This window comes from Asterias amurensis, chromosome 21 (assembly GCF_032118995.1).
Source record: "Asterias amurensis chromosome 21, ASM3211899v1".
NCBI classification, from domain to species: domain Eukaryota; kingdom Metazoa; phylum Echinodermata; class Asteroidea; order Forcipulatida; family Asteriidae; genus Asterias; species Asterias amurensis.
The window spans coordinates 11,782,218-11,807,836 of NC_092668.1; the positions used below are offsets into that span (position 1 = coordinate 11,782,218).

Genomic DNA, 25,619 nt, shown 5'->3' on the forward strand with positions numbered 1-25,619 from the left:
TTCACTTTAACAATGTCTGATTTGTAATCATTTTTAAAGGAAGAACGTTGAAAGAATACCATAATTTCCCCAAATGTGTGAACAAATCAACTCATTATTTGTAGGAAAAACTCCTATTACATACATTAACACGTACTAGCTGGATAAATCTATCAGCTCAGCTGGCACTTGAAGTATTAGTACACAAAATTGTTTGTTGCCATACCTAGGATTCTGATTCAAATGACTCTACTCTATTATTATTTGAGGCGTTAGTTGTAGGGTTGGCACACTTACATGTTTTCTGACGACTCGTCAGTGTTGAGAGAGCATACAATGATTAATAATCCTACAATGAGCGTAACTTGATAACAATTACCTTATTCCACAGCATTCCTGGAATTTAATCTTTGAGTGGGCAAGGCCATTTTCATTTTGCAAAGGGCACTTCAAAACTTTTGAAGGGGCACCAAAGCCAAGACCAGGGCCCAATTTCACGAAGCTTTTTAAGTAGACTGGCTTCAAAATTTCAGCATAGCAAAAATTAGCAGGAAACCAGTCAGAAATGGAGCAATTGATATGGTATTTTGGCTGGTAACCTTATTTTGGTAAGCATAGTTTTGTTATGGTTAGCTACTTTTTGTGCTTAAGTAGCTCCATGAGATTGGGCCCCGGGCAACAGAGACCATGGCCTCCTTGTTAATCATAGAGCTATATATATTGACTAGAGCGCTAACTAAGGTTTTGAAGCCGTGTGGGCGCATCCATGTTTATGTACAGACCAATACAAAGGCTTGAAGTTTTGTACGGCAATTGTATGGCTATTTGCATGATGGTGCGTTTGTTCTTTTTTATGTGTCCTCGAAGCAAAAAATGCAGCAAATGTGGATGCACAATCTGCTGATCAGTGACAAACTGCGAGCGTCATGTTTAAAAGGCGCGTATACTTTTTTTAGTACGTCAATCAAGCGGAAGTTATGGTTTTCGTGGCGCGGACGTACGCGAGTGGACAGTTGCGTATGTTAGCGCACACGGCGAATGTAAAAAAAAATCGCGGCAATGTGTCTCCTCTCAAACATGTCTGCGCCCAGGGTGGCTTCAAAACGCAGAGCAAGTTAGCGCTCTAGTCAATATATATAACTCTATGGTGTAAATACAGGCCTGCCATACTGCCTAGTAATTATAAGATGTGTACACACACTGTTTGGCCCTACATTTATTGTACAATTGTTTTTAAGGGTCATGTCACACAAGGCCATAGGCTACCAGTTCCAGGCAATCTCAAAGAGGAAAAGCCACTCACATTTTTTTTTTGGGCGATCATAACACATTGTTTGAAGACCGACTCCTGTGCTATCCAAGTGGTCCTGTAGCAAGGACTGCAGTTGGTTTTTTCCATAGAGTTATATATAAGAACTAGAGGGCGCTCTGGTGATGCTGCTTGCACAAATGCAACGGGACCACAAGATGACAAGCGCGCCATTCTGTACGCGCGTTGAATATGAAATACACGTTTGAGGTTTTTTTTAGTGAACGCTCACGCGATGCTGTTTGTTCAACTTACAAAATGGCCGCACAAACACACGCTGTGAGATGGCTGTTTTGTCAACTTAGAAAATGGCCGCCTGCGCGCATGCCGGGGCGCGTATATAGGCCAGTGCGCCCTCTAGTTCTTATATATAACTCTATGGTTTCCTCCAAGTTGCCTGTAAAAGTTGCCTCGTGTGACAAGTCTCTTAGGCTATAGTGATGCTTATAAAAGGAAAACAGTTCTATTTGCCTTTAAATCTAGTACTGCTGGCTCGTGTTGCTGTAATGTAGCAACTGATACTGTGTTGAGGGCATGGTGCTTAGTTGTGTAACCGATGGGTTGCTTCCAACGTTACTCGACGAAGAAAGGATGCCTTCAGGTCTGGCTCCCTGAACGTTGCAGACACCAAGTGATTGGTAGACCATAGTACGCAGATCATCACATCCCTGTTGGGATGGTGCATTGACTGTACCTAAAAGTGAAAGAGTCATTAGACCAGTTATTATTAGAAGCAAATGTTTTTTGGTCATAATTATGTGTAATACAGGGGGTGAAAAATACTACTTAAATGTTTGGGTGTGCACTGCGTGTTCATCTGAACATTTAGACAAAGTTCTACTAAATTTTGTTGGTACGTGATATACTTGAAGTTCATTTTACGATAGCTGTTTATTGTGCATGCAAATGTGCGCGCGACCTCGGCGTACCAGCAGCATTCAGCGTTATAGAAGGAGCTCTATTTGTAAGGGTCAAAGTCTGAGTGACATTTTGGTAGGTCTGCCAAAAGTTTAGGTATAGAATAAGATTTGGTTTACCTGCTGGTGTTAGTTGCTGAGTATTCTGTGTGTTGCCGAAGCCCATAAACTGTTCTGCTGTGCTGATTGGCACCTCAACTGTACACTGCTGTGCGTTGCTACTGTCGGTGGTTCCCATATCTTGCTGGGGTTTTGCTTCTGACTGCTGTGTTGCTACCTTCCAAGCTGCTTCACATGTCGGCGTCTGGTCATTTTCTTCGGTCTCCATTGAGCTTTTAATGTCGCTCAGCTCCATGGCTGCTGCAAATGGATCGGTGACGAGGGATGCTTGCTGTTGGGAAAGTTGCTGCTGCTGTTGCTGCTGGATGAGCTGTTGCTGTTGCTGGAAATGCTGCTGCAGCAGCTGCTGTTGAAGGAGCTCCTGTTGAGTAAGCTGCTTTTGTGGTCTGATTGTTGTTTTGGTCCCTGATGATTGTGTTGTAGTTGTTGCATTATTGCAGTTGATGTTGTTGGCAGCAGTGGGATGGGCTGTAAAATTCATACTTCCTTGTGGCTGCTGCTGCTGATTTGCAATGCTATAGATGGCTCTGTTCTGCTGATCGATGCAGTTCTCATTCCCCATGTTCTGGACGACCTGCCACAGATTCGGGGAGCTTGAATCCGCCGACCAGGAATGATACATCTCACGCTGATTTTGGTGACCGATAGTTTCATCAGCAGGCGACAAGTAGATCATTTTGCCATTGGGAAGTAGAGCTGCAGTAGGGGTCTGTTGGTGGTAGACATTTGGAGGCGAATACATCATTGGGATGCTGTTGGACGGCTCTCCTGGTGAAAAACTTCCCCTGGTCGGGCTAAAGTAGCCATAGGGGTTATGGCGGGCACTGCGGTTCTGGGGGCGACGGAAGGGATGCCAGTTGGCCTGCTCAGCGTCAATCCCAAGGGGTCGTCGACGATAGTTGGGGCTATTACCCACTTGACGCTTGCTGGGTGTTGGTCTCTTCAGAGGCTTCTCATCAGGGTTGTAGCTGGTGTTGATGGACCAGAAACTGCCCTTGCGCGACGCCAACTTGCCATCCGAGTCATCTGAACGCCTTGACTGGAAGCAGGGTGTGGTGAGAGCGTGACGAACAGAGCTCTGTTAAGTAGAAACAGAAAACAAAACAAAAATGATTAGTGATGGTTTTACGCATGTGTGTTAGCACTGTATATACTCGGTAATTACCATAGTTCTGTGAACAAAATTACAGGCATATTACTCAGATGGGATTCGAACACACGACCTTTGCAATTCGAGAGCAGTGTCTTACCAACTAGAACAGTGAGATTGCCCGATAGCTAAACAAAATTGCTACAAAAAGGTACACAGCATTGTTTTGGGGGTTAATAAAGTCACTTCCATCATCTAGTTTTGAATTAATTTGGGGTTGAAAATGAAAAAAGCATGACTGGAGCAGGCCTTGAAACTGCCACCTCAGGATAATGTGCCGGCACACTACTAACTGAGCCTAATGTTGGCAGTCTGACTATTTATTTGTCAATGCTTTTGTTTGGGGAAGCCACCCTTACCATAGAAAACTGCTTATTAAGCAGTCTGTTAGCAGTCCGTAAGCAGTCATTGACAATGAATGCTTAGTTAGGCAGTCATAAGTAGTCACGAGAATTATTAAGCAGTCTATTAAGCAGTTTAAATTTGAAGGCAGTTTCATAGGTAGTCATGAGCAGTTCGTTAAGTAGTCATTAGACATTAAGCAGTCACCAAATTCACAGCTTTTTCATAAGCAGTTGAAGGCTTAGTCTATTGCAGGCTTTTGAAGGCTTAGCACTTAGAATGTTTTCAGAAGGTACAAACAGGGCCCAACGCCGTAGTGCTGCTTGGCGGTAAGCAAATGTTTGTGCTTTCAAATGAAGCAGAAAAATTTGCTAAGGTGCAAGCGTATTTCACAGGTTTGCAGAAAAATTAGGTAGCCATATTGCACCTTCACCATGGACTTGCATTATGAAGTTGGGCCCTGGTCCTGCACAATAACAAAATATTACTCACCATCCAGCTTTTTTTACGATTTGGGTTCAGATGAAGATAATATGGATAGCAACATCTGGAGAAAAAAAAGGAGGAGGAATTCATTAGTATAGTTTAATTTTACCAAATGTATTTAAAGGAACACGTTGCCTTGGGTCGGTCGAGTTGGTCTTTTAAAAGCGTTTGTAACTGTTTGTTATAAAATGCGTATGGGTAGAAAGGTGTTTTAAGAGTAGAATACAATGATCCACACAAACATGCCTCGAAATTGCACGGTTTTCCTTTTACCTCATCGACTAACACGGTCGGCCATTTATGGGAGTCAAATTACTGACTCCCATAAATGGCCGACCGTGTTAGCTCGCAAAGTAAAAGGAAAACCACGCAATTTTGAGGCAAATGTTTGTGGATCATTGTATTCTACTTTTAAAATATCTTTCTAATCATACATTTTATAACAAACGGTTACAAACGCTTTTTATAGACCAACTCGTCCGATCCAAGGCAACGTGTTCCTTTAATTTAAAGCACTGTATACTCTGTACTTTCCTAATTCCTGTGACCACATCCAAAGGCATATTACTCCAGTTAAAAATCTGTTACAAGGAATATATTATTTTATAAAACACCTCTTGCTGTTTCTGTATTCTGGTTGCCTGAAACACGGTGTTAACAAAAAGGCTAGCACTAGAGATTTGGGTTACTGTGTGGGAGGTATAAGAAAATGTACAATGTCATGACTAGATGCATGGCAAAACTTTAGTAGAAATTTAGGTTATTGTGATAGATTGTTACGCACTCTAACCAATAACCTTTTAGAGTAATGTTTTCTAAACTTACTGTAAGCCATCGTACACCTCACAAGGCTGCATCTCTTTCTTGCCGACAGCTCGGAACACCTCCATGATCTGTTGCACCAGACCCACATTTGGCTTGTCGAATGTTAGGGGAGTGATCTTTCCTTTGAAGCTACTCACTTTGGTTGCCTCGCTTGCAGAAGGCCCTCTTGGTAGAAGAGCTCGTCTTGCAGCTGCTTTGGGTCGAGCCAGAGTGTAGGGATTATTGTGGGGTTGAAGGTGCGCCATCTGGAGTGATAGAATTGTCAAAACAAAAACAATGTATTTAGATTTAATGTCTTGTATTGAAAATATCCCCCCCCCCCAAAAAAAAAAAAAAAAAAAAAACCCAACATACATTGCCTTTGTGCCCTATGATACATTTGCTGTGATGCCCTCTGCAAGGCTTACACATAAACTGACATGTTCCCCATGGAAGTGCTGTAGCTACCAGAGAAAGATGACTGTGCCCCTTTAAGAAAAACCCCGAAAGGCCTGGTATGTGAAAAGTTTCAGTAGTTTACACTCAATCAACTGACACCCTGAATTAGGCTATTTTAAACTCAAAAGATTACAAATTATTCTGATCTTTTTTGGTTACAAACTAATAACAAAATGAATGCAGATTCAAAATCCCCCAAAAAGGTATGGAGCTTGGTCTTTGTGATATTTTAAACAGGGGTTTCAAAAGAGCTGCTATGACAGCACAAAAAAGTAACTAAACATCAAACAATATTTGCTTATCAGAATACACTTAAGCCAAAATGCATTGTCAGATCTACTTTTTTTCTGACTGGTATCCCTCCCCCTCCTGCTTATTTGCTTACAAGAAAATATTTAAGCAATATTGCCCGCTTTAAGCAGCTCTATGAAATCAGGCCTTGTTTTATTCTTGACAGACTAACCTGCATTCCAGTGGCTGTTTGTTGCAATGGAACAGCAGCATAAACCATGTTGCCAGCATAGTTTGTGGGAAGACCACCGGGCATAGTCAGTCCGCCATTCACACCGGCTGCTTGATGGAAGCTGTTTATACCGGGGAGAGAGTTATTAGCAGATTGGTGAGGCACTCGTTGGAACGGACTCAGGCTGGAAACAGTCGCAAGTTTCTCTTGCTGACAGAAGCTGGCGGGGTCATCGATGATATGATTTGAGTTGTTGTCACCTTGTTGCAGACTTGACTGGTTGTTGTGGGGTTGAAGTGAGGTAACTTGGACTTCAGCAGATTGATCAGGAGCTTTCAGTGGTGAGAAGGAAGGCAAGCTGGTAGTGTGCAAGATAGCATCATTTGGTACGGCAGGCAGACTGATGGCAGGAGGTGGTTCGATCAAACTAGGAGCTACTTCGATCAAACTAGGAGCTACAACTGCTTCTTGTGGCCCAGAGGGTTGGTTGTCCTGCTGCAGAGAATTCTGGAGATCCTGTCTGCTGACCATCTCAGTAGTTGTAGAATCCTCAGTAATATGTTGAGCCTCTTCATGTTGGAGGGTGCTATCTTCAACAGGTAGGGCTAAGGGGGATGCCACATTGCTCGATTCTTCTTCCATTTGACTTGCGATGTCACTGCTGGAAGCCTGAAGAGAACTCTGGGTGTTTTCACAGCTTGGTTGTTCATCAGCGATCTCTGTGGTGATGGAGGGTGTGACGTCATCCTTGACAACATCCGCTGATTCAGTTGACAGAGGTTCTTGATGTTGATCATCTGTTATGAAAAAGAATCATTCATAAATATTTAAAATTGACCTGAGTAAAAACTAAATTTATTGGTAGGCCTATATTTAAAAAGGTTAAACACTTTTAAAAAACACTTTTTTAAAACACTGGGAAGTCCAGTGGATTGTCTTACCGTTTTAAATCTATAAAAACAATATAGGCAAAGTAATCGGGGATTGACTTCGACTGGCTATTTTGCATATAAACAAAGTCTAACTAACTGACAATTTTGCAAGTGTGCTAAACCATTGAGTGGTACTAATATTCAGTAGGGCTTAGCAACGAAAGTGATTTTGGAGTTTAAAAACTCCAAAGTTTTGCTACCCTTGCCTGTAATGTTGACCTTATATGCTATCCTGATCCCTATGGATACGTTCAAGTATTTTGTTTATTTGTTTCGCAGTGAGCTGTTCCTTAGTTTTCAGTTGACCTTTATTGTTTTGCATTTGTTCTCTTCTTGGTGTACAATTCCAATGTTTGTGTTTTTGCAACATTCTCCACCAATTGCCCCATTGTGTACTTCATTAATCGCAAACATTGCTTTATTTTCTTAGGGGGGTCCGAACTCTACAGGCTCAGTCTTATATTATATGTACCCCCCCACCCCCCCCCCCCCCCCCCCTCAATTTGAGAAAAAGGGAGCACAGTGCCCCAGTTACAGGGTGTAAATTTAGTACTGTCTGAAAACAAACCGTTTTAACTCTGAAAAAAACAGGCTTGTTAATCTGACAAATTCAAGCAAATGATCAAAATATTATACCTATTGCAACATTAATCAAATTATTGCATTCAGGTGGCTTTCATTTCATTTAATTCAGTTGATTTTTCATTAATTTATTTATTTACTTTCCTGTAGCCTACTAGCCTAAATGTTTTTAGTTTAAAATTAAATCCTGTGTGTTTTTGGTCATGATCACAGGATGGACATGGATGGTCTTCCTTACCCAATTTTGTAATGCAACTACAGTCAAGTCTCAAGACACAGATTAAGATTTTAACAATATATTTCTAATGTTTATGTTTGTTATCGTTTCACAACATCATGATCATGCATACCTTGCATGCAGGCCTAACCATCATCATCACATGCAGGCCTATCAACCATGCTAACTTACCTATGTTTTCCAAAACTTCGGCTGTCAGTGACGGCTCATTTTTCACAGCCAGTAACGACAGATTGTTCATGTCTGTCATGTTGTTGTTGCTTGCTGTCTGTTTGTCATTATCGCCACCAGAAATTGCCGTTACTGCATCAGCTGGCACCAAAACGTAGTCGTTGTGTTCGCCATCTTCTACAAAACATTTCCCAGCCAATTGATCGCCTTCCGATCGCAAAATTGACATGTTGTCACCACCGCCTCCTATGTTTTCTTGTTTGCAAATATTGGCTGCCATGGATTGCAAGAGAATGAGAGAACTGATTGGTGTCGTGAAGGAAAACTTCAAAATAGCCGGCCCAGGAAGAAAATAATACAGACATGTGTTTCAGTTGCGTTCAGATGCAGTTAATTTAAAGGGCGTTTAAAGTTTAGCTAGCGCCTAGCGTCCGCCCACAATATAATTTTAAACGCGATTAAAAAAATACGCCACACCAAAGTGTTTTTCGTATGCCGCGCGCTCGCACGAAAACATCTTCAAATTTAAACGCACACGGACCTAGCAACCTCATTGGTTGAAAGTGTAAAGGTCACGCTCGCCGAGTGCGTGACCCCATAGAGTTGGAACACGATTGGTTAACGGTAAATTTACGTTCAGCCAATCACGCATCACGCCCATGTTGTCTGCTAATGTTCGTGCGTGTGTACTGTGTGGGCGGATTGGGGGCGTGTGGCGCTCAGCCCATCACGCGCACACGGCAATACCGTCTGCTGCATGCTCTGTGTATGTGTGTGTGCTGTATGTATGTACATGTACTCGAAGTGTATTGGGCTTTTTTGATGGTGCCAGCTTATGACAATGGATGAAATTGAGTTTATTATTTCCACCGCAAACAACATTGTAACAAATTGGGTGCAATTTTTGGTTTGGGATTAGATTAAACTCAATTTCCACCATCGGGGAAAAAACTGGGGGGGGGGGGGAGTACTTAAAACCGAGACCAAATCGGACGTCAACGGTGAGTTTTGTTGGCGTTTGTGAGTAAAATTGAATTTCCCTGATATTAAAACAATGTTTGTTGAAGAGGAAAATTATTATTCTATCAAATTATTCCGTTTATATAGCAGCAAACCCTCTGGATTAATCAAAATCAGTGGGATTCCCCCGACGTTTTTCTGATCCGGCTGAATATTTCGCTTCCACATGTGCCCACATGTTTTCGCTTCCACATGTGCCCACATGTTTCACATACAAACTAAGCAAAGCATCAATGCACAATGCACACGTCACAAAAAAGCGACAATTGCCCATTGCTTGTGTGCATTTGTAATACTTTGGGTAAAAAATGCTTCACCCGCAGCGGCGTCGTCATGTGTTACAAAACTAACAGGGAATTGTTTTCAAAGGGTTTGCTCTCTCTCTATTTTGAATGGAATACATTAGTTGTTATTTATTTTATAACGCACCTCTTGCTTTTCTGTATTCTGGTTGGCTGAAACACGGTCACGTGGGATGAACTAGTCTAGTGATCGCGCGTGCGTGTTTGCGGGAATGCGGGAAGTAGTTCCCGAGCGGGCACTAGTCTTTGAAAATAGTGCCCGGTTACAGCGCCCTCTCCTGACTTTGAATTGTGAACAGCAACTACAAAACTAGACTGGGCTCCTGTCTTTATCCGCAAGGATCCTGTCTTTATCCGCAAGGATAAAAACAGGTCGCTGCCGCTAGATCCAGTGATTCCCATTGGATACAATGCACGTGCAGTGACATAGATGCCCAAATAGTAGTCACTGCTCCCAGGTCCGCAATGGAATGCTGAAAATCACAACGGCTTTGTAACCAGTATAGGGTCTATTATAACTCGGACTGCAGCGTGTGCTGTTCTCCACGGGTCGACGGGTATGGGCATTACACGTGTGACCAGACTACAGGGGTGTTGTCTGTAAACCTGACTGGCAAGGTACGTTTTTATCTAAAAAGGCTATTATAAAACGACAAAACGCCTCGTAATTAAGCACCTACTTTCATCCAAAAAGTTTGAGGATCTTGCGAAACTGACAATTAATTTGTTTATTTAATAATGTTTTGTTATAAACTCATTTCACACCACAGACGGAAGCACTGGTAGAACTCTTGGATACCGCATTGCGCCACCGCTTTTTGATTGACCCCCTTAAGGCCCGGTCACACAGGCCCCGATAACGAGAACGAAAACGATAAAAATGCACGCCCTCGATTGGTTGAATGAGCGTGGGCTTATTCTGCGTGGAGCAATTCAACCAATCGCGAGCGTGCATTTTTATCGTTATCGTTTTCGTTCTCGTTATCGGGGCCTGTGTGACCGGGCCTTTACTGTTGGTTGGAATCCTGACTGCGCCGTGTCTTTGTATAGTATACACGCACAGTGTACGTCAATTTCTAATGGGTGCCTGCTCGCGCCGTCGCATCTGGCCCGGCCCCGCCTTAAAAATCTTCAGAGCATTAAGTTTTGTACGAGAGGAAAGCCCTTGAACATGGCAATCCTGTGGTGGTAAAATTTTGAAGATTGAGCATGACACTGGGATCGAAATTACCCGTTGTACATTTTGTTTTTCTCTCCGACAGCTCTGTGCACAAAACTCCCATCGTGGAGGTTGTTGAAATCGTTTCTGAGCAACCCCGCCTACTTGAGCTTTTTTCTATCAAGAAGTGTGCAAGTCGCCCTAAGCCTTTAAAAATGGACGCAGGAACATGCCAGGATGACTAAGGTACAAACTGCATCTCTCTAGCATTTTTTGTTCTAGAGTTATTCCAGAGCGTTGCTGAAAGTTTTTAATTGTCCGGGCCTATTTTTTGATTGACCCCCTTAATGTTGGTTGCTGGAATCCTGACTGCGCCGTGTCTTTGTATACGTTGTATACGCACTGTGTGCGTCAATTTTGAAGATTGTAGTATTCGCTCAATATTAAGTTCAATATTGATCAACGATTTCTGTTTCAGGGGTTGCCTTTCAACCTAGAAAACAAACTTTCAGAGTAACAAGCAAATTTTATTTCAACATAAATCAAAAAGATAAAGTAATCCTGAACTTGTTAGAAAGTAATGAAGAAGTTGTAGAGCACTGTTTACGGAATTTGGGTTACAAATCAAGACAGTCAATTACTTGTCGTCATAATTATATTCTTTGTTGAAATAAATCATGTAATTAAATCACGACTATATAGATTAATATATTTTTTAATGTGTTAAAGTTTGATTTATAAAATTTGTGTGCAAAAATGTGTGCCTTAAATACTTTGTATGTATAATTAAAAGTGTCCAGTTAGCTAAGAACTTACATGTATATAATGCTCATTACTGAAATTGCAGTTTTCAGTGACATTCCAAGATAAACTTATCTTATTCAAGATAAACTAAAATGACGTCATCATTTACAGCAATTCGAATTATGCTGCGACAGATTAATGTTTGTATAGTGGTCGATTATCTGGAATTAAATTAGGTATAAAAGTACTATTGATACCTAACTAAAAAGTAAATGGACGAGTAACAAGTAATAATACATCAATAAATACAAGTTAAAAATTTTAATTAATTTAACTATTTCCAAGGAACAAAGTAATTCGAGGGAACGAAACAATAATTATTTGTTTACCTTTCATTTTAATTTATATATTTATATATATGCCTTCCGGAACTCCGTACCCATTGGGTTTTGGGCAGGAAAGCGAAAGTCAAAAATCTTTTCTCTCTTTTACAGAATCTCTTGCAAGGAATTTCTTGTAAACAGAATGTTAAAGGAACGGTACAGAACTGGTGTTTACTAACAAAACATATGCTGGCAATGTAAGCACATCATGCAATCCACCATATATACATAAACTGACAAACCTGTAGAATTTCGAGATCAATCGGCCATCTGGGTCACGAGAAAATAGTGAAAAAAAACCGAATACACATTTTGCATGACATTGATTTAACAAAAAAAGAACAACAATTGTTCTCACTGAGCTAAAAAAAAGTCTAAATCTGGTCCTCTCTATATACAGCCAATAGGAAAAAAGACGATTGAAAGGGGTGACACACCGACGTTACCGCAATCTTTTTGTAATTATTTCAGCCAACTCATATTAAGGCCTCTTATATGAGTCATGTGAGAACACTATAAACATCTGGAAACTACCATGCCAACTATAAGTAGATTTTGAAACAAATCTGTTACAGCTGAATTGATGAAAAAGTGACACATATTCATGTCAATTCAACCAAACTGTTGAAGACTCTATCACCTCTCAGATTGGCATGACATTTTCATGGCCAAAATTAAAACACACACAAAATAGCCTGAAGCCACATCTTTGAACTTTGATCAAACCTCAATTCTTATGATCTTCGGCCGAGTCATACAAGGGTAGGCCTACCATCATGCTTTTGATTTTCAAAACAATTGAGAGCCAAAAATTTGATAACGCTAGAAATGGAAATATTTGTATTATAACGAACTTTTAGATCTAGATTTATAATCTGGCCTTAATTATTTCGAATTATGTTGTCAAAATTTCAAACTACTAGAAAGGACACTTTATTCGTCATTGAATGGGGGCCACTTTGTGACCACATCAGGGGTAAACTTTATCAAAAAGCATCTACCTGTATAACCATAATCGAATACGAGCTATGCACAAACAAATCATGAATCAAGGATTGGCAACGTTGCAGGTTCAGGTAACAGAGGGTTCAAACCGCACCCTTTTTGCCCTAAGTGAAACATTAAATCTTTTACAGCTCCTTAAATATAAATCTGAGAGTATCACTTGAGGACCTTTGTTTGATTTGACATCGGGTCTGAAAAGGCACAACTGCCATTTCATATCAAAATATTAATTTGCCTGTCCAGGTCATAAAACTGCAATGCCTTCAGGTTCTGTTAGTACACTCTCGTCAGCCCCAACCAGTGATGTATCTGTAGGCTTGCTAGATATTAGTTGATCTTGTATTTGTCTGTCTTCATCTGTAGCTTTCCATACGCTTTCCATGGACTCTTTGAATTGTGATTGCGTTTCGCTACCGTACTCAATAGTGTCTACCCTTTTACCACTTTGCACATTGTCAGTCTCTGGGGTAAACAGCTCAACATGTGGGGTGTTCTCTCCGTGAGTCTGTTCACCTAGTTTAGGTGCAGATTCCTGTGTATCCTTCATTAAAGTAAGGACGGCTCCCAATCCTTGGTGAATTTCTTCGTCATACCCTTCTAGACGTTTCCCTCCTTTTACGTTTTGACATGTGTGATATCGTTCGTCAGGGGCAGGATGCCTTTTACATGATAATGAGCCTCCACAGTGACATCGCTGGAATACATCCGAGTGACGGTCTCGTCTCTTGGTACAAACATCTCCCTCAACCAAGATCGGTTTGCAAATATGTGTCCAAAAGTGTTGTGCACAACATAATCCCTCGCCGCATTGATCGGCAGAATCACACACTTCATCCTCACGACCTTTAAAAGAAAAGCAATACCAATCATTATAAGAGTGAAGAATTTCTCTTCAAGCAACAATAGAAACAGAGAAACTTGACACAGTGGGTGGATACTTTAATAATTAGTGTCGCCGGTACTTTGGTGATTAGTGCAGTGACTAGTGCATGGTGTAGAACAAGTTTTACAGGTGGACTAAGGTTTGGCAAGGTAGGCCATTGAATATTTATAAATAAACCATAATCCATAAAACTATATTATTTCCAGTATCCTTAAAGGCACTGGACACCTTTGGTAACATTGTCAAAGACCAGCTTTCGATTTCATCAAACTCTTCCTAACAATATGGTTAATCTTAGGACAATAGGACGTTCAGTTCCATATCCAGATGCTAGGACGCTTTGAACGGTTCAATGCGTCCTACCATGGAGTCCTACCAACCCATCCTAATCCTCCTAGATTTCTTGAAATCGGCTGCTCTCTTCTCAATTGGTGTATCTCAACAAATCAACAAAAATTGATGTATGGTGTATCTCTGAACAAATTTGAAGTCAATTGGTCGTCGAAGTTGCGAGGGCATAATGGAAGAAAAAACACTCTTGTCGCATAGGTTGTGTGCGTTCAGATGCTTGAATTCGAGACCTCAGCTGAGAGGTACCGAATACAATTCAAATACTTGAGTGAGAAATTACTTCTTTAGACTACATTACTTCAAAGGGAGCCGTTTCTAACAGTATTTTAAACTATCAACAACTCTCCATTGCTCATAACCAAGTAAATTGTATGCTAACAATTATTTTGAGTAATTACCATTAGTGTCAAGTGCGTCTAAGACGAGATGACTCGAAAACTCAGTTCTTTTCAGAGTCAACACTCTTGCCAAAAGAGATAAACACCTGTATCTTCCAATTATCCACGCTATGAAAAGCTTCAAACTTACGTTTTCGCATGTTGTCCTTAGTGTGTTGTGAAATACTGCCCTCATCGTCATAAGACTGTGAGGCCTTTGCGAAGGAAGTGTCATATCGCCTCTCCTTCGGAACACATCGCCCTTGTTGACAAACATAACCATGGCAACACATACCATTTCTCTGGCACCGTCGTCTAGATCGTCTGCACGGCAGACATGACTTGTGACCTTCCCCTCCATGGCAAAAGGATTTTCGGTCGCATTCGTTGTCATAGTTACACAGTACCTGGATATGTTAAATAATGGAAGAAATCAATAATTTGGTTATAACGTTTAGCAGGCCGATGGTTGCTCAGATTCATTTGTTTAACTGTTTGAAGTACGAAGGAGATTCTTTCCCCCAGAGATCACCCCCCCCCCCCCCCATAAGGCAAACTGTCCACAAACTTTTTTTGAATAATAATCCACCTCCAGCTCATGTTCATAGATAGACTGGGCCCTATCTTTATCCTCAAGGGCCCCTGTCATAGGTCCCTGCAGGCAGATCCAGTGATACAATGATATTGGATAAAAGTGCACCCATTGTGCCCAAACAGGACACCGCTGTCACGTCCACAATAAAATTTGACTGCGTATCTCTATGTGAAATGACTGAGGTCAAAGGTTAAACTACACGCCGGTTTTTGATGTCGGTCTCTGGCGTTGCGAACAGCGCCCTCTCGGGTCAGGCTTATTTTCGGACAAAAGCTTTATTTTGACAAAATACCACTTCCAGGTGACTTTAAGTGACCTCAGTTTTGCCAGGGGAAAACATACACTAAGGGATTACTGATTATAATAATTTTGCGCATTTAGTCACAAAGGGCCCCTCATACCGTCCGGTGCACATTACACAGGACGGGGGAAAATTTGTTTCCCAGCATGGTAAAGGCCAATACTTGCATACATACATGCTCCAATTGGTTGGCACGCACTTGATGCTGAATTATTCATCAGGGGGAATTCAGCTAATACTTGTATACGTATTATGTATACAGGTATTATATAAAAATATTATGTTATTTATATTAGGGCAATGACGTTATCATTGGTCATCCTAAATACATGCAAATCAGTTTGAGGCTTTATGATTTTTCAAGAGGTATTATAAGCAATTGATAAAACTATTAGACGGTTTAGACATCAACAATGTTTTTTTGTATTCGATCGTTTGAGCATTACTCTATGGTTTGAGGAAAGAAAATCCTGGGAACAGCCACTTGTAAATAATTAGTGTGGCGTAAAACTGATGGTATTGGTTACAGCGAAATGTGATTTCAGGTCGAATCATTATGATTGTTTCACTCATTTTAAAAACCGCCAAATTACTTTATGCTAATCGCCGAAAGCAGGTCAATGTTGGCAAGTTGCCAGTTACACGTCACACTATCCGTCGGCCAACGTTAATCTAAACAAACGTAGTCGGTGGAATGTTGAGTAGCGTTAGAAGTAAGCTGTCCTTATATACGCTGCCGCTGACATGACAGCGTGCCCGTTGGCAACACATGGAGAGTTCAGTTTATACCCGCTCCATCCAGCTCCGTTATTTTCCAGACAGAAAGTTTTTCGCATGTGTAGATAATAATATTTAGCCCCGTGTCTTGATATGTGTATGCATGTACATAGTATGTTTATTGTACATTATAAAAATGTGTTGTTCGCATATCCAAGCAAACCTAACAGTTCAGGTGTATTTCATTTACATACCAGATCTAGAGATGGATAAAAAAGGCTAAATACATGTTGTAGTATAGAGAACCACAGCACTGTACATGTACATACGCTTAGAGTCTCCACGAGTGCACACATGTCACGGCAGACAGAAACAGGGCAAACCGAGCAGTGCTGTACGTACAAGTTTAACACAACAAAGGGGGTGCTGGAAGCGAGTGGACCTGCAGAGTCAGGCAATTAAAGCAAATTGGATATTAATAACGGCTAAACGAGATCCAACTGTGCCCCACCCTGTCAGAGATCGCCTACGAGTGATCACCGACCAATTTGAACCAATTACCCATCAGAAGCTCGCCGACAAGCACCCAACCCCTCTTGCAAACATTCCGGGAGTTGTACATACCGTCAGCTGCCGAGGCTTGCGGGCCTAAACAATATTACAAGAATTAAAAGTACTAGAAGCTCTGGGGGTATGGTTTGCTAACCTACATCATGCCTACATCAAGCACCTGATGATTGCCCCTGACAGTTTAGTCGGAGTCGACCTTGGAAATTAAATCACTTGCAGAAAATACGCACTAATTTTGTAGGGCAGCCAAAGGTTACCGTTATCATACCGACTTTTTTTGGTTGTAGAAAACGAACTTTTGGCGGAAGGGGCGGGTTGCAAGACTTTTTTATCACTCACATAATTGTTAAATAAAATCTATTGACTCATATTTCACCCTCAAGCAGAGTACCTCGATTTTATTTTAAGTTATGATTGTGAGTGCAGTGCATCCTTTGTCAGTCAGAATGTGGTGAAATTCCGGATCTTTCCCAAAATGCTCATCTACAAGTTTAATCGGCCTTTTTGACACGCAGGGGGTTAAACTTGCTTTGAATTTGTTGTTGATTAACAATCTGTGTTTCTTTGACAAGTCTCTGTCCATATAATAATGTTTTTTCCGTAAAGTACATGACATACAAATGTGTTTCATACCGCCTTTTAAGAAAACAATGTGCACTTCTTGCGCCGAAATCTTCTTCGATTCCCTGTTCATGTGTATTTTGATGAAGGAGTTTGTTTACTAATTCTACCTCCATGCCTACACGGTTCTATATTCGCCTCTCATTGACCCAAAGAATAATTTACCACATGCTAAAAGATGTGTGCCACGGGGGATTATTTGTCCTTGTAGATTGGGCTGTGGGTCTGTGCTAGTGATTTCCATGAAGTCTCAATGGATTTCACAGTACACCTGCTGCATCTGTTTCGGCACCCTTTGCCAACCATTGGATCCCACTGATATTACCTTCCATGTTCCCCTCACAGATTGTACACATGGACACATGAATTGATAAAACAATCGCAAGACAGGCGTCATAGGTCTAAGATGCAGCATAATTAGACACTATGATAAAACGTAACACGTGGATAGTAGAATATAATGATTCACACAAAATATGCCTCGAAGTTGCACGGTTTTCCTTTTATTTTGCGAACGAACACGGTCGACCATTTTTTCGTGCAATTTTGAGGCATATTTGTGTGGATCATGATATTCTACATCTTTAAAACCATTATGCATTTTATAACAAACGGTTTTTAACGTTCTTTATAGCAACTCGTCCATCCAGTGAAACGTGTCCATTTAATAGCAAGCCTTTTGAATGCTTACAGTAAGCAGCACAATGACATAGAAATTGCACAGTAAGAACCAATCGGCCATAAACAGCTTTATGAAATTTGGCCCTGGTGGTGTATCTGCTGTCATCTGATTGCCCGTGGTTTGCCAAATAGACGCACCCTTTAGCGCACCTTGCGGTGTAAGAAACGGTTCGTAGAATGCTTCTAGTTAGTTGCAGATAAAGCGCCTTTATTCCATAGACAACGTAACATGTTAGCTGATAATCTAATAACTAATTAGCTTCTACATTGTTGATTTATTTTGCAAAATGTATACAATTATATTTTATACAACGCTATTACGTGTACTGTGTTTTAACACATTAAAATGTGTTGTTGCTTTTGTAAATCAGCACGGAGTGTTTCAACATTTCTCTTACTATTTTGATAATTTTAATAAATTCAGTTTGTGCAATGTATTTGTTTTTATCCGATCTAGGCACGCTTAAAACTTGGGCCTGCTCAGCGGACCCTAACCTAAACTAAGCACTATGTATCGATTTACCATACGCTACAATTACCGTATGGTGAATTTGACGAGTTTCCTACTTCTATGTAAAAAATAATATACGAAACAAAAACACAAGAGAACAGAACTTGTTCGCTATATCATGATACTTTTCAGAAATGTACAGGTGTGGTCGAAACATGCAGAGGTAACTCGAGTCTTTGCTCTTTGCTCAAATCGTATAAGTATTAATGACCCTGAGCTTTAGCGTTCCCCTTGGCAATCGCGATGGGATGCCTACATACACCTGCTGACGATTACAGCTTAGCGGCGAGAGGTCTCAACTCACAGCACGGTCATGTCTTTGGTGCCGGCTATCGCAGATGATATACAAAATGCACTATTAAGTAAAACACTTTGAAATTAAACCGCATTGATCATTTTTATCGACTTATTATTATGCCCACTTTTAAAGCCATTGGACACTTTCGGTAAACAGTATTGTCCAAAGGCCCACACTTCGTGTATCACAACTTATTATACAAAAAAATAACAAACCTGTGAAAATTTAGGCTCAATCGGTCATTGGAGTCGGGAGAAAATAATGGGAGAAAATAACGGGAAAACCCACCCTTGTTTTAGCACGTTTCGCCGTGTCATGACATGTGTTTTAAACAAATCCGTAATTCTCGCTATCGAGAATTGTTATTTTTAATGTTTTCTCAAAAAGTAAAGCATTTCATGGAATGATACTTTAAGATAAATCTTTCACCTTTACCTTCTGTAAACCATGTAAATTATTTGTAAATCTGTGAACTTTTAATTTTTTTCCGTACCGAAAGTGTAGAATGACTTTAAGCAGTGTGTGGGGGTTGGTGCCTCTCGTTGTCAATTGCACTGGTAGATCCATGGTACGAAGTTAGACCGATTTCTTTAAACTGTGTGGACGACCGAAGCAACTTGTGTGCAAACTGGGTTTTTTTTAGTGAAGAGGGCAAGATTATTTGATGATTTGTCATTTTTTTATCAAATTGATTTTACGGTGATTTATCTTTTTAGATTCCCTTCAAAAATTACTAACTATAGGTTCTGTAGTTTTTGAGAAACGAGAAGTCACAAAATAACTGTCGTCTCGGCTTCCTCCGTGGTATCAGTGCGACGAAAATTAATGTGGAAAATGTATATACTTTATTCGGTATTTCGTTTACAAAAACCAAATAAAACCACCACATAATTATGATCAATGTCTTAAAGTGTGTTTAAATAGTGGAATGAACAATGGATATTTTGAATTTTAAAAAGAATGGCGACCATCTTGAATAAAGATGAAAAGCCCCCCCCCCCTCCTCCTTCCTTTTTTTAAAAAAGAAACCCGGACGCTAAACATGTTTTTTTTACTCGGCCTCTAATGTTCGCTTTATTGTACTCCCACCTAGGCTAAGCTTAAAAGAAAACAACTGGTGACCTCTTTCCATCCAAAAGTAGATGATTTAGCCAACATGGACTACTACTTAGGATCGTAATTAACTGTTCTGCTTCGGAGTCAGTTCTGAATTTGTCTCAACGTTTCGACTAGCTTGCTCTAGTCATCGTGAGGAGAATCCGTAATTCTTGACAACGAGAATTGATAATTGTTTTAATGTTTTCTCTAAAAGTAAAACATCTCATGGAATAATATTTCAAGAGAAGTCTTTCACCATTACCTTCTGTAAACCCTGTAAGTTATTTGTAAATCTGTAAACTTTTATTTGTTTTTCTGTGTCGAAAGTGTATAATGGCTTTAACGATACAACACAGGTCAAGCTGGCTGCTTGCATCATGAGTGGTCGACAAGATGACAATTCAGTTATCATGTCTTTCATATTGAGGAAGCGTGGAAGTGTCTAAGGCTGAAACAGGGAAAGCTGTGTGAAGTAACCCGGCCGACATCATCAATAAACTATTTTTTTAACCAGTTTCTTCAATTGACATGTGAACAATGGTATTATTACTTGCCTTAAATAAAGTTTATTATTACTCACCAAGATTCTCCGGAATGGCTCCCTCCTTGATGGTGGTACAAGCTCGGTTGATATATTTTGTGTTTTTGGATGCCTACTTAGGGAACTTGTTTGTGTACTGTCATCATCTGCATAGTCACGGGTAGGGTACTTTTTGCGCTCGCGGATATAAACACCATTTGCCAAATCGACTGCCATCAACAAAATGACCACCACACTCGTCACGCAGTTTGTTGTGGATTGAATACTAATTGCCATCTTTTCGTCCTTGTGCTTCACAATTCAAGTTGTGTGTTGAAATCCTCAGTTGAAGAAACACTGAATTACCTGGTATATAACACCAGTGGAGTGTCCATCAGCAAACTATGGGCTTAATGAAAACACTAGAAAGTGTCAATGACGCCTACAAACCATAGTGGTTCGCTTATCTCTGTAATGGTCGAACTTCTCGAGTTCATTAAAGATAATTCATAATTTACTGAGCCAATATAGTGTTCATCATCTTTTCCTATGAGAAAATGGCGCATTAAGCAGAATGTTAGTCTTGGAGTCTTGATGCATGATATCCTCTGAACATAATTATTCCCGGAAAGGTCCCTTTTAACAGCTCGTTGGACTGGTTTCGGGTTGAAGGAGGTGTGTAGGATGCTCTGATGACAAGACCCTCTTGACAATCAGGAATGTACTCATGCGCACTTGCGAGAGTGTTGAATTCCCTGAGGATTAATTATACTTCAATTATACCCCCACTATCCCCGAACATGAAAGAGAAGCCGACAAAGGCTCACCGATAATGTCCGTAATTGGTCAAGCTCCGGCAATCCACGTGCGGGGACAAGCAACAAGCTACTACCTAAACATATGTACGATGTGCACTGTGTGATAAACTCTTGGATAAACTAAACTAAGCTTGGGGGTCAATCACTCTCATGTTTGGCTCGCTCCCATTGGTTCAAACGCTGCGACGTGACTCCAGGCAAAAGTCACCTGTATTTATACATGCCTTAAACCATAGAGAAAGGACCATACAGCCCAAGCTAATTTGAGCAAAAGGGGCGATTTTAAATTATCAAAAAAATGGTATACATTTTTTGTAAGTAATAAAGTATAATCGTTTCAGTCGAATCAAACCGGTTAGAGGTCCCAACCATGACACCATATTCGTGGTAGCAACTTTCATCTGATCAAAGTGGCTACCATGACTGGGACCTCTAGCCGGTTTATTCTTTTCTGTGTTTCACTTCCAGCCACACAAAAAAACTGAATACAGAGTTTTGTGTGCTGAACATGTTTCTCTTAAAAGCCAAAGTTGCATGTCTACTAATTAATATTAGCACAAGCTTGTCATGTTTTCTAACGAGACTTTAAAAAGTAAAAAAAAGTGTGTAACGATGAAACACCAAAATGAAGAGAAGAGGCGACAATTTTCTCCACAATCCCATGGAACTTTCGCACAATAAAAGGGGTCATTAAGTTTAGAGTTTGTAAACATGAGGGACGATCGCAATGATAAAGTCATAATACCCACAGTGTACCCCAACTAAAAAGATCTCCAAACGATAAATAATTATGTGATTTCTGGTGGTAAGACTTAAGCCCCTTTCACACGAGAGCAATTTAGCAAGGGTCCCTTGCTAAATTGTAGCATGGTTGTAAGATTTTACAAAATGCACCTCGTGTGAAATCTTGGAATGGCTCAAAATAATACTTGATTACGACAGCCATATCATAACACTAACAAAAATGACTCAAAAATCGATGGTTGTGCTGGAAAAGACTGGCTGAAAAACACATACAAACCGTCCGTTTTGTGCTCGGGGCAAGTTAAGCTTTGTCCAATATGTGCCGGCTGGAAATTTGTCTATGTATTGCTTATTGTTAATCCAATCATGACGTACGCCCACTTTGCCTACCTGATGGTAACAACGCCTGTACTTGAGGAAAATGTGTCAGCATTCCTGTCACTGACGATTCATTTGTGATGTTAACTATAGACCAAAACTAGACCTCAAGAGGAGTTGTGGGGGGACTAAATGCGACCACAAAGACACGCCGACAATAGCACCCAATTAGGACGCTCTTTATCCAAATAATAGTCACTAATTACTGCCTTGCAGCAGGCTCTCTCCTGTTGCGTGGGTTGTATCGCGGGTCAACATGTGCGGGTCTGATAATGGCGGAGAAAAAAAAACACCAAAACAAAAACACAGAGTTCTTCTCAGGCCGTTGATAACTACATTGATGGTGTGACAAATTATCCTCTTTGAAAACTGAATTGCAGTCATTTATCATTGAATTCAACCCACACGACTGTAATTTGTTCAAAGGAGACAGTAGATCCCACACTGAGGCTTCCGTTACGCCATGGGATACCTATCAAATAGGAGAGAATGTACATGCTGTGCCGACAGGAAATCGGGATTAAACCTTACGAAGGACGTTGCGTCCGTATTGCTTGTTGTATTCTTACAAAACAGAATCCTGAATGTTTGGTCCGATCTCCATGGTTTGAATTGATAAAGGGCGAAAATGTTTCTTTCAAATCCCTACCACGTAGTCTGCTTAATGTCTATTGCAAGAAATTTGTCAATGAGAGAAAGGACTTCGCTTGGAAAGGGGACTTAAATCTGTTGCGGTGACTTCAAACACATGTCCTTATACTACACAACTCATTTGCCAAAAATGTACACTTTTGTGGCCATTCACTGTTGCTTTGGTGTTTTGTTCTCTTTCGGTGTGGTCTGTTGTGATTCACCCCCCCCCTCCACTCTCCCGGCCGCCCCTCCTCTAAGAGGCATAATTCTCATTTCCACCGGCAAGACTTTCAGGGTGCGTTCGTTTAGCTTCCCTGGGTCGACCCCGGTGTGTGGCGTTTTTTTTTCCAGGACGAACGTGGGTAATTATCTGCACACGTTTGTCCTGGAAAAAAAACCCGCCACACACCGGGTCGACCCAGGAAAGCTACACCCATGTAAGACTCACTCAAAGCACTCAATTCACATTCCCTATTTGTTCCATTCGAAGAAGCTTGCAATTATTAATACTTTGGTTCTTCTTGAAACAAAGAAAATATTGATATTTCTATGATGATAATAGTAATAAAAGTGAACATATTTTACAAAGCGCCATATCCATCGGAAACAATGCTCCATGGCGCAACAGGAGTTTCAAAACATTTAAGATCAAATAAACTTCCTTGTCACAGAATTTTCCTTTTGTCTATACATAAACTATAACCGATTAATTGCATAAAATGTTTAAAAAGCTAAAACTAAATTACAACAAGCTCTAATGTCAATGAGTATTTTTGTTGTTCAATTTGGTATTTAGAATAATTAAAAGCAAAGATTTGAATTTAAAAAAAAAGTTTTTCGTTTGTTAGTGTTTTCTCGCTCCGGTGCGCGCGAGACTTTCACAGTCTATTATGCTAATGTCCGTGCTGTTATGCTAATGTTGTATAGCTCCGTGGTTCTATAGTGCGGCCTGGCCCTTATGCGTCGTTCCATATATTTTTAGTTTGTTAATTTCGTTCTAATTTGTATTGTTTCGTTCCCCATGTTTTATTTCATATAATATACATTATATTTCGTTCTATATATTTTTTATTCGTTCTGTATACATTTATTTTCGTTCTATATTATATTTATTTCGTTCTATATTATATTTATTTCGTTCTATATAATATTTACTTCGTTCTATGTAATTATTCATTTCGTTCTATATATATTGGTTTCGTAATAAAGTCATAAACGGCGCCCCATAAGAAAGAGATTGACTTCTTTTAACGTTTCGGGGTCGTTTCTTCAACTTTTTAGAAGATTTCACAATTATAATTATTCATTTTTTGTTGTAAAGTTGATAGGCCTAATCCCCCATTTTGTTAGCTTGGAATTGGTGTTGGGAAAACACACATTTTCGGTGTGTTCCAAACGGCTGACATACCCAAACTTTAACTAAATCTTAATTAATTGTCTGAAAATGCTAATATCCGATGTAGTTTTCAATATGCATTGATTGTTGATTATAATCACCCGGTACGTGATAGCCCCTCCAGGTGAGTGGTACATGATGAAACAACCGGATAGAAAACTCAAACGATTCGGTTTAATAGCGCCCCCTGCTGTCCGTCCGCCGTCGTCCCTACTTGTACTAGCCTTGTCGTCCAAGGCTAGCTCTCTTTACCATTACGCGTAGAGGGTGCGTTCGTTAAGCTTCCCCGGGTCGACCCTGGTGTGTGGCGATTTTTTTTCCCAGGACGAATGTGTGCAGATAATTACCCACGTTTGTCATAGAAGAAAAAAAAACGCCACACACCGGGGTCGACCCGGGGGGGGGGGGGGGGGGGCTAAACGAACGCACCCAGAGATACTATGTATACTGGCAGTAGGCTGAACGTCTGACGTCATTCTTCAAGGCTCGTTTATCCTTGCGGGTAAGACTGGGGCCCAGCTATACTGCATGCACACATAACAGTACTTTTAACACCGTGGGGTCGAAGCATTGCTTTTCGAGGTATCAACAAGGTTACAACGAGGTAGGATCAGTTGATACCTCGAAAAGCAACGTTTCGACCCCACGGTATCAAGTATTTTTTGTACCGTGCAGTATAGTATCTAAGCAGTTTTAGTGAATTCAGAGCGCGCCGGTGCTTGCTTGACACAAGGCTAGTGCTCAGGTTTTTCATCCACATGATGATAGACTTGTAGACAAGTCGTTTTGGTCTAGTCTGCCGCGGTGAGATATTATTCGATTTGTGTTGGTGCTCTCGCGAGATCATTGCTCTCGCACGAACTGCTAGTTGGCCACTTCTACCAATGGGATCGCGGGGATATCATAGATAGATATAGAATAATTCATAATCTATGGGGGAGATTCGGAACAGAATCGGAACGCTATCAGCGCGACGAAATTTAACGACTTGTCCACAAGTTTAGTATGATGACGGTGGGTGGGGCTAGCTGCGTAGTACATGTAGTAATACGTGTTTGTTGAGCGCAATTTGTGAAGATGCGCTTTTTATTGATTCGCGTGCGCAAATTATAAGCCGTATGCTGATTTTGGGCGTGAGTTATCAAATTGTGCATACTGATGATAGAGATACTTCCTCTTCCCGGCCGTCGACCCAACAACGTTAATCATTCCATTCACGAATGCATGCTTTTCTTTACAATTCAAGCTCTTTCGATTCGAAGACAGGCCTACAGATCTCTTGGAAGGTAAGTCATGAGACATGGATGAGTGACTGGGCACAGCTTTGTTTACCTTGCCTTGTGGGTGCAATTTGTTATACAGTAAACGGAGATAACTCCCGCTCCAGACCATCCAATGATGATGATTGTTTATGATTGAATGATATAATATTAAAAATACTATACTAGTCGTATGAATATTGTTGTATTGTTTCAACCAATACGGGAATCAGTGTGTGGTAAAGAGGTTTTCCACTAGTGGTTTAAACCCGCTGAGGCTTGGTTCTTGATAATTTTACCGTG

The 25,619-nt window shown here is 40.6% G+C and overlaps 3 protein-coding genes across 4 annotated transcripts in view; 1 reads left to right on the forward strand and 2 right to left on the reverse strand.

The window, feature by feature from the left end:
- Nucleotides 1–81: 81 nt before the first annotated feature.
- Nucleotides 82–8,420, reverse strand: LOC139952852 (uncharacterized). The gene is made up of 6 exons (XM_071952110.1): nucleotides 7,953–8,420; nucleotides 6,030–6,826; nucleotides 5,129–5,373; nucleotides 4,310–4,364; nucleotides 2,326–3,403; nucleotides 82–1,982 (listed from the first exon to the last, which is right to left on the reverse strand). The coding sequence occupies exons 1-6, from the start codon at nucleotides 8,230–8,232 to the stop codon at nucleotides 1,768–1,770; spliced, it is 2,670 nt and encodes an 889-aa protein (XP_071808211.1). The 5' UTR covers nucleotides 8,233–8,420; the 3' UTR covers nucleotides 82–1,767.
- Nucleotides 8,421–9,808: 1,388 nt separating this feature from the next.
- LOC139953389 (annexin A4-like) overlaps nucleotides 9,809–25,619 on the forward strand; it is a 34,074-nt gene continuing 18,263 nt past the window's right edge. The window contains exons 1-2 of one of the 2 annotated variants that reach the window (XM_071952900.1): nucleotides 9,809–9,892; nucleotides 10,537–10,679. The gene's annotated coding sequence lies outside the window, so the exon portion shown is untranslated. Of the gene's footprint in view, nucleotides 9,893–10,536; nucleotides 10,680–25,193; nucleotides 25,344–25,619 lie in introns of those variants that run through there. The other variant, XM_071952898.1, reaches the window with a different exon arrangement.
- LOC139953324 (uncharacterized) lies at nucleotides 10,940–20,848 on the reverse strand. Its single transcript, XM_071952822.1, has 3 exons — nucleotides 20,149–20,848; nucleotides 14,328–14,583; nucleotides 10,940–13,408 (listed from the first exon to the last, which is right to left on the reverse strand). The coding sequence occupies exons 1-3, from the start codon at nucleotides 20,383–20,385 to the stop codon at nucleotides 12,810–12,812; spliced, it is 1,092 nt and encodes a 363-aa protein (XP_071808923.1). The 5' UTR covers nucleotides 20,386–20,848; the 3' UTR covers nucleotides 10,940–12,809.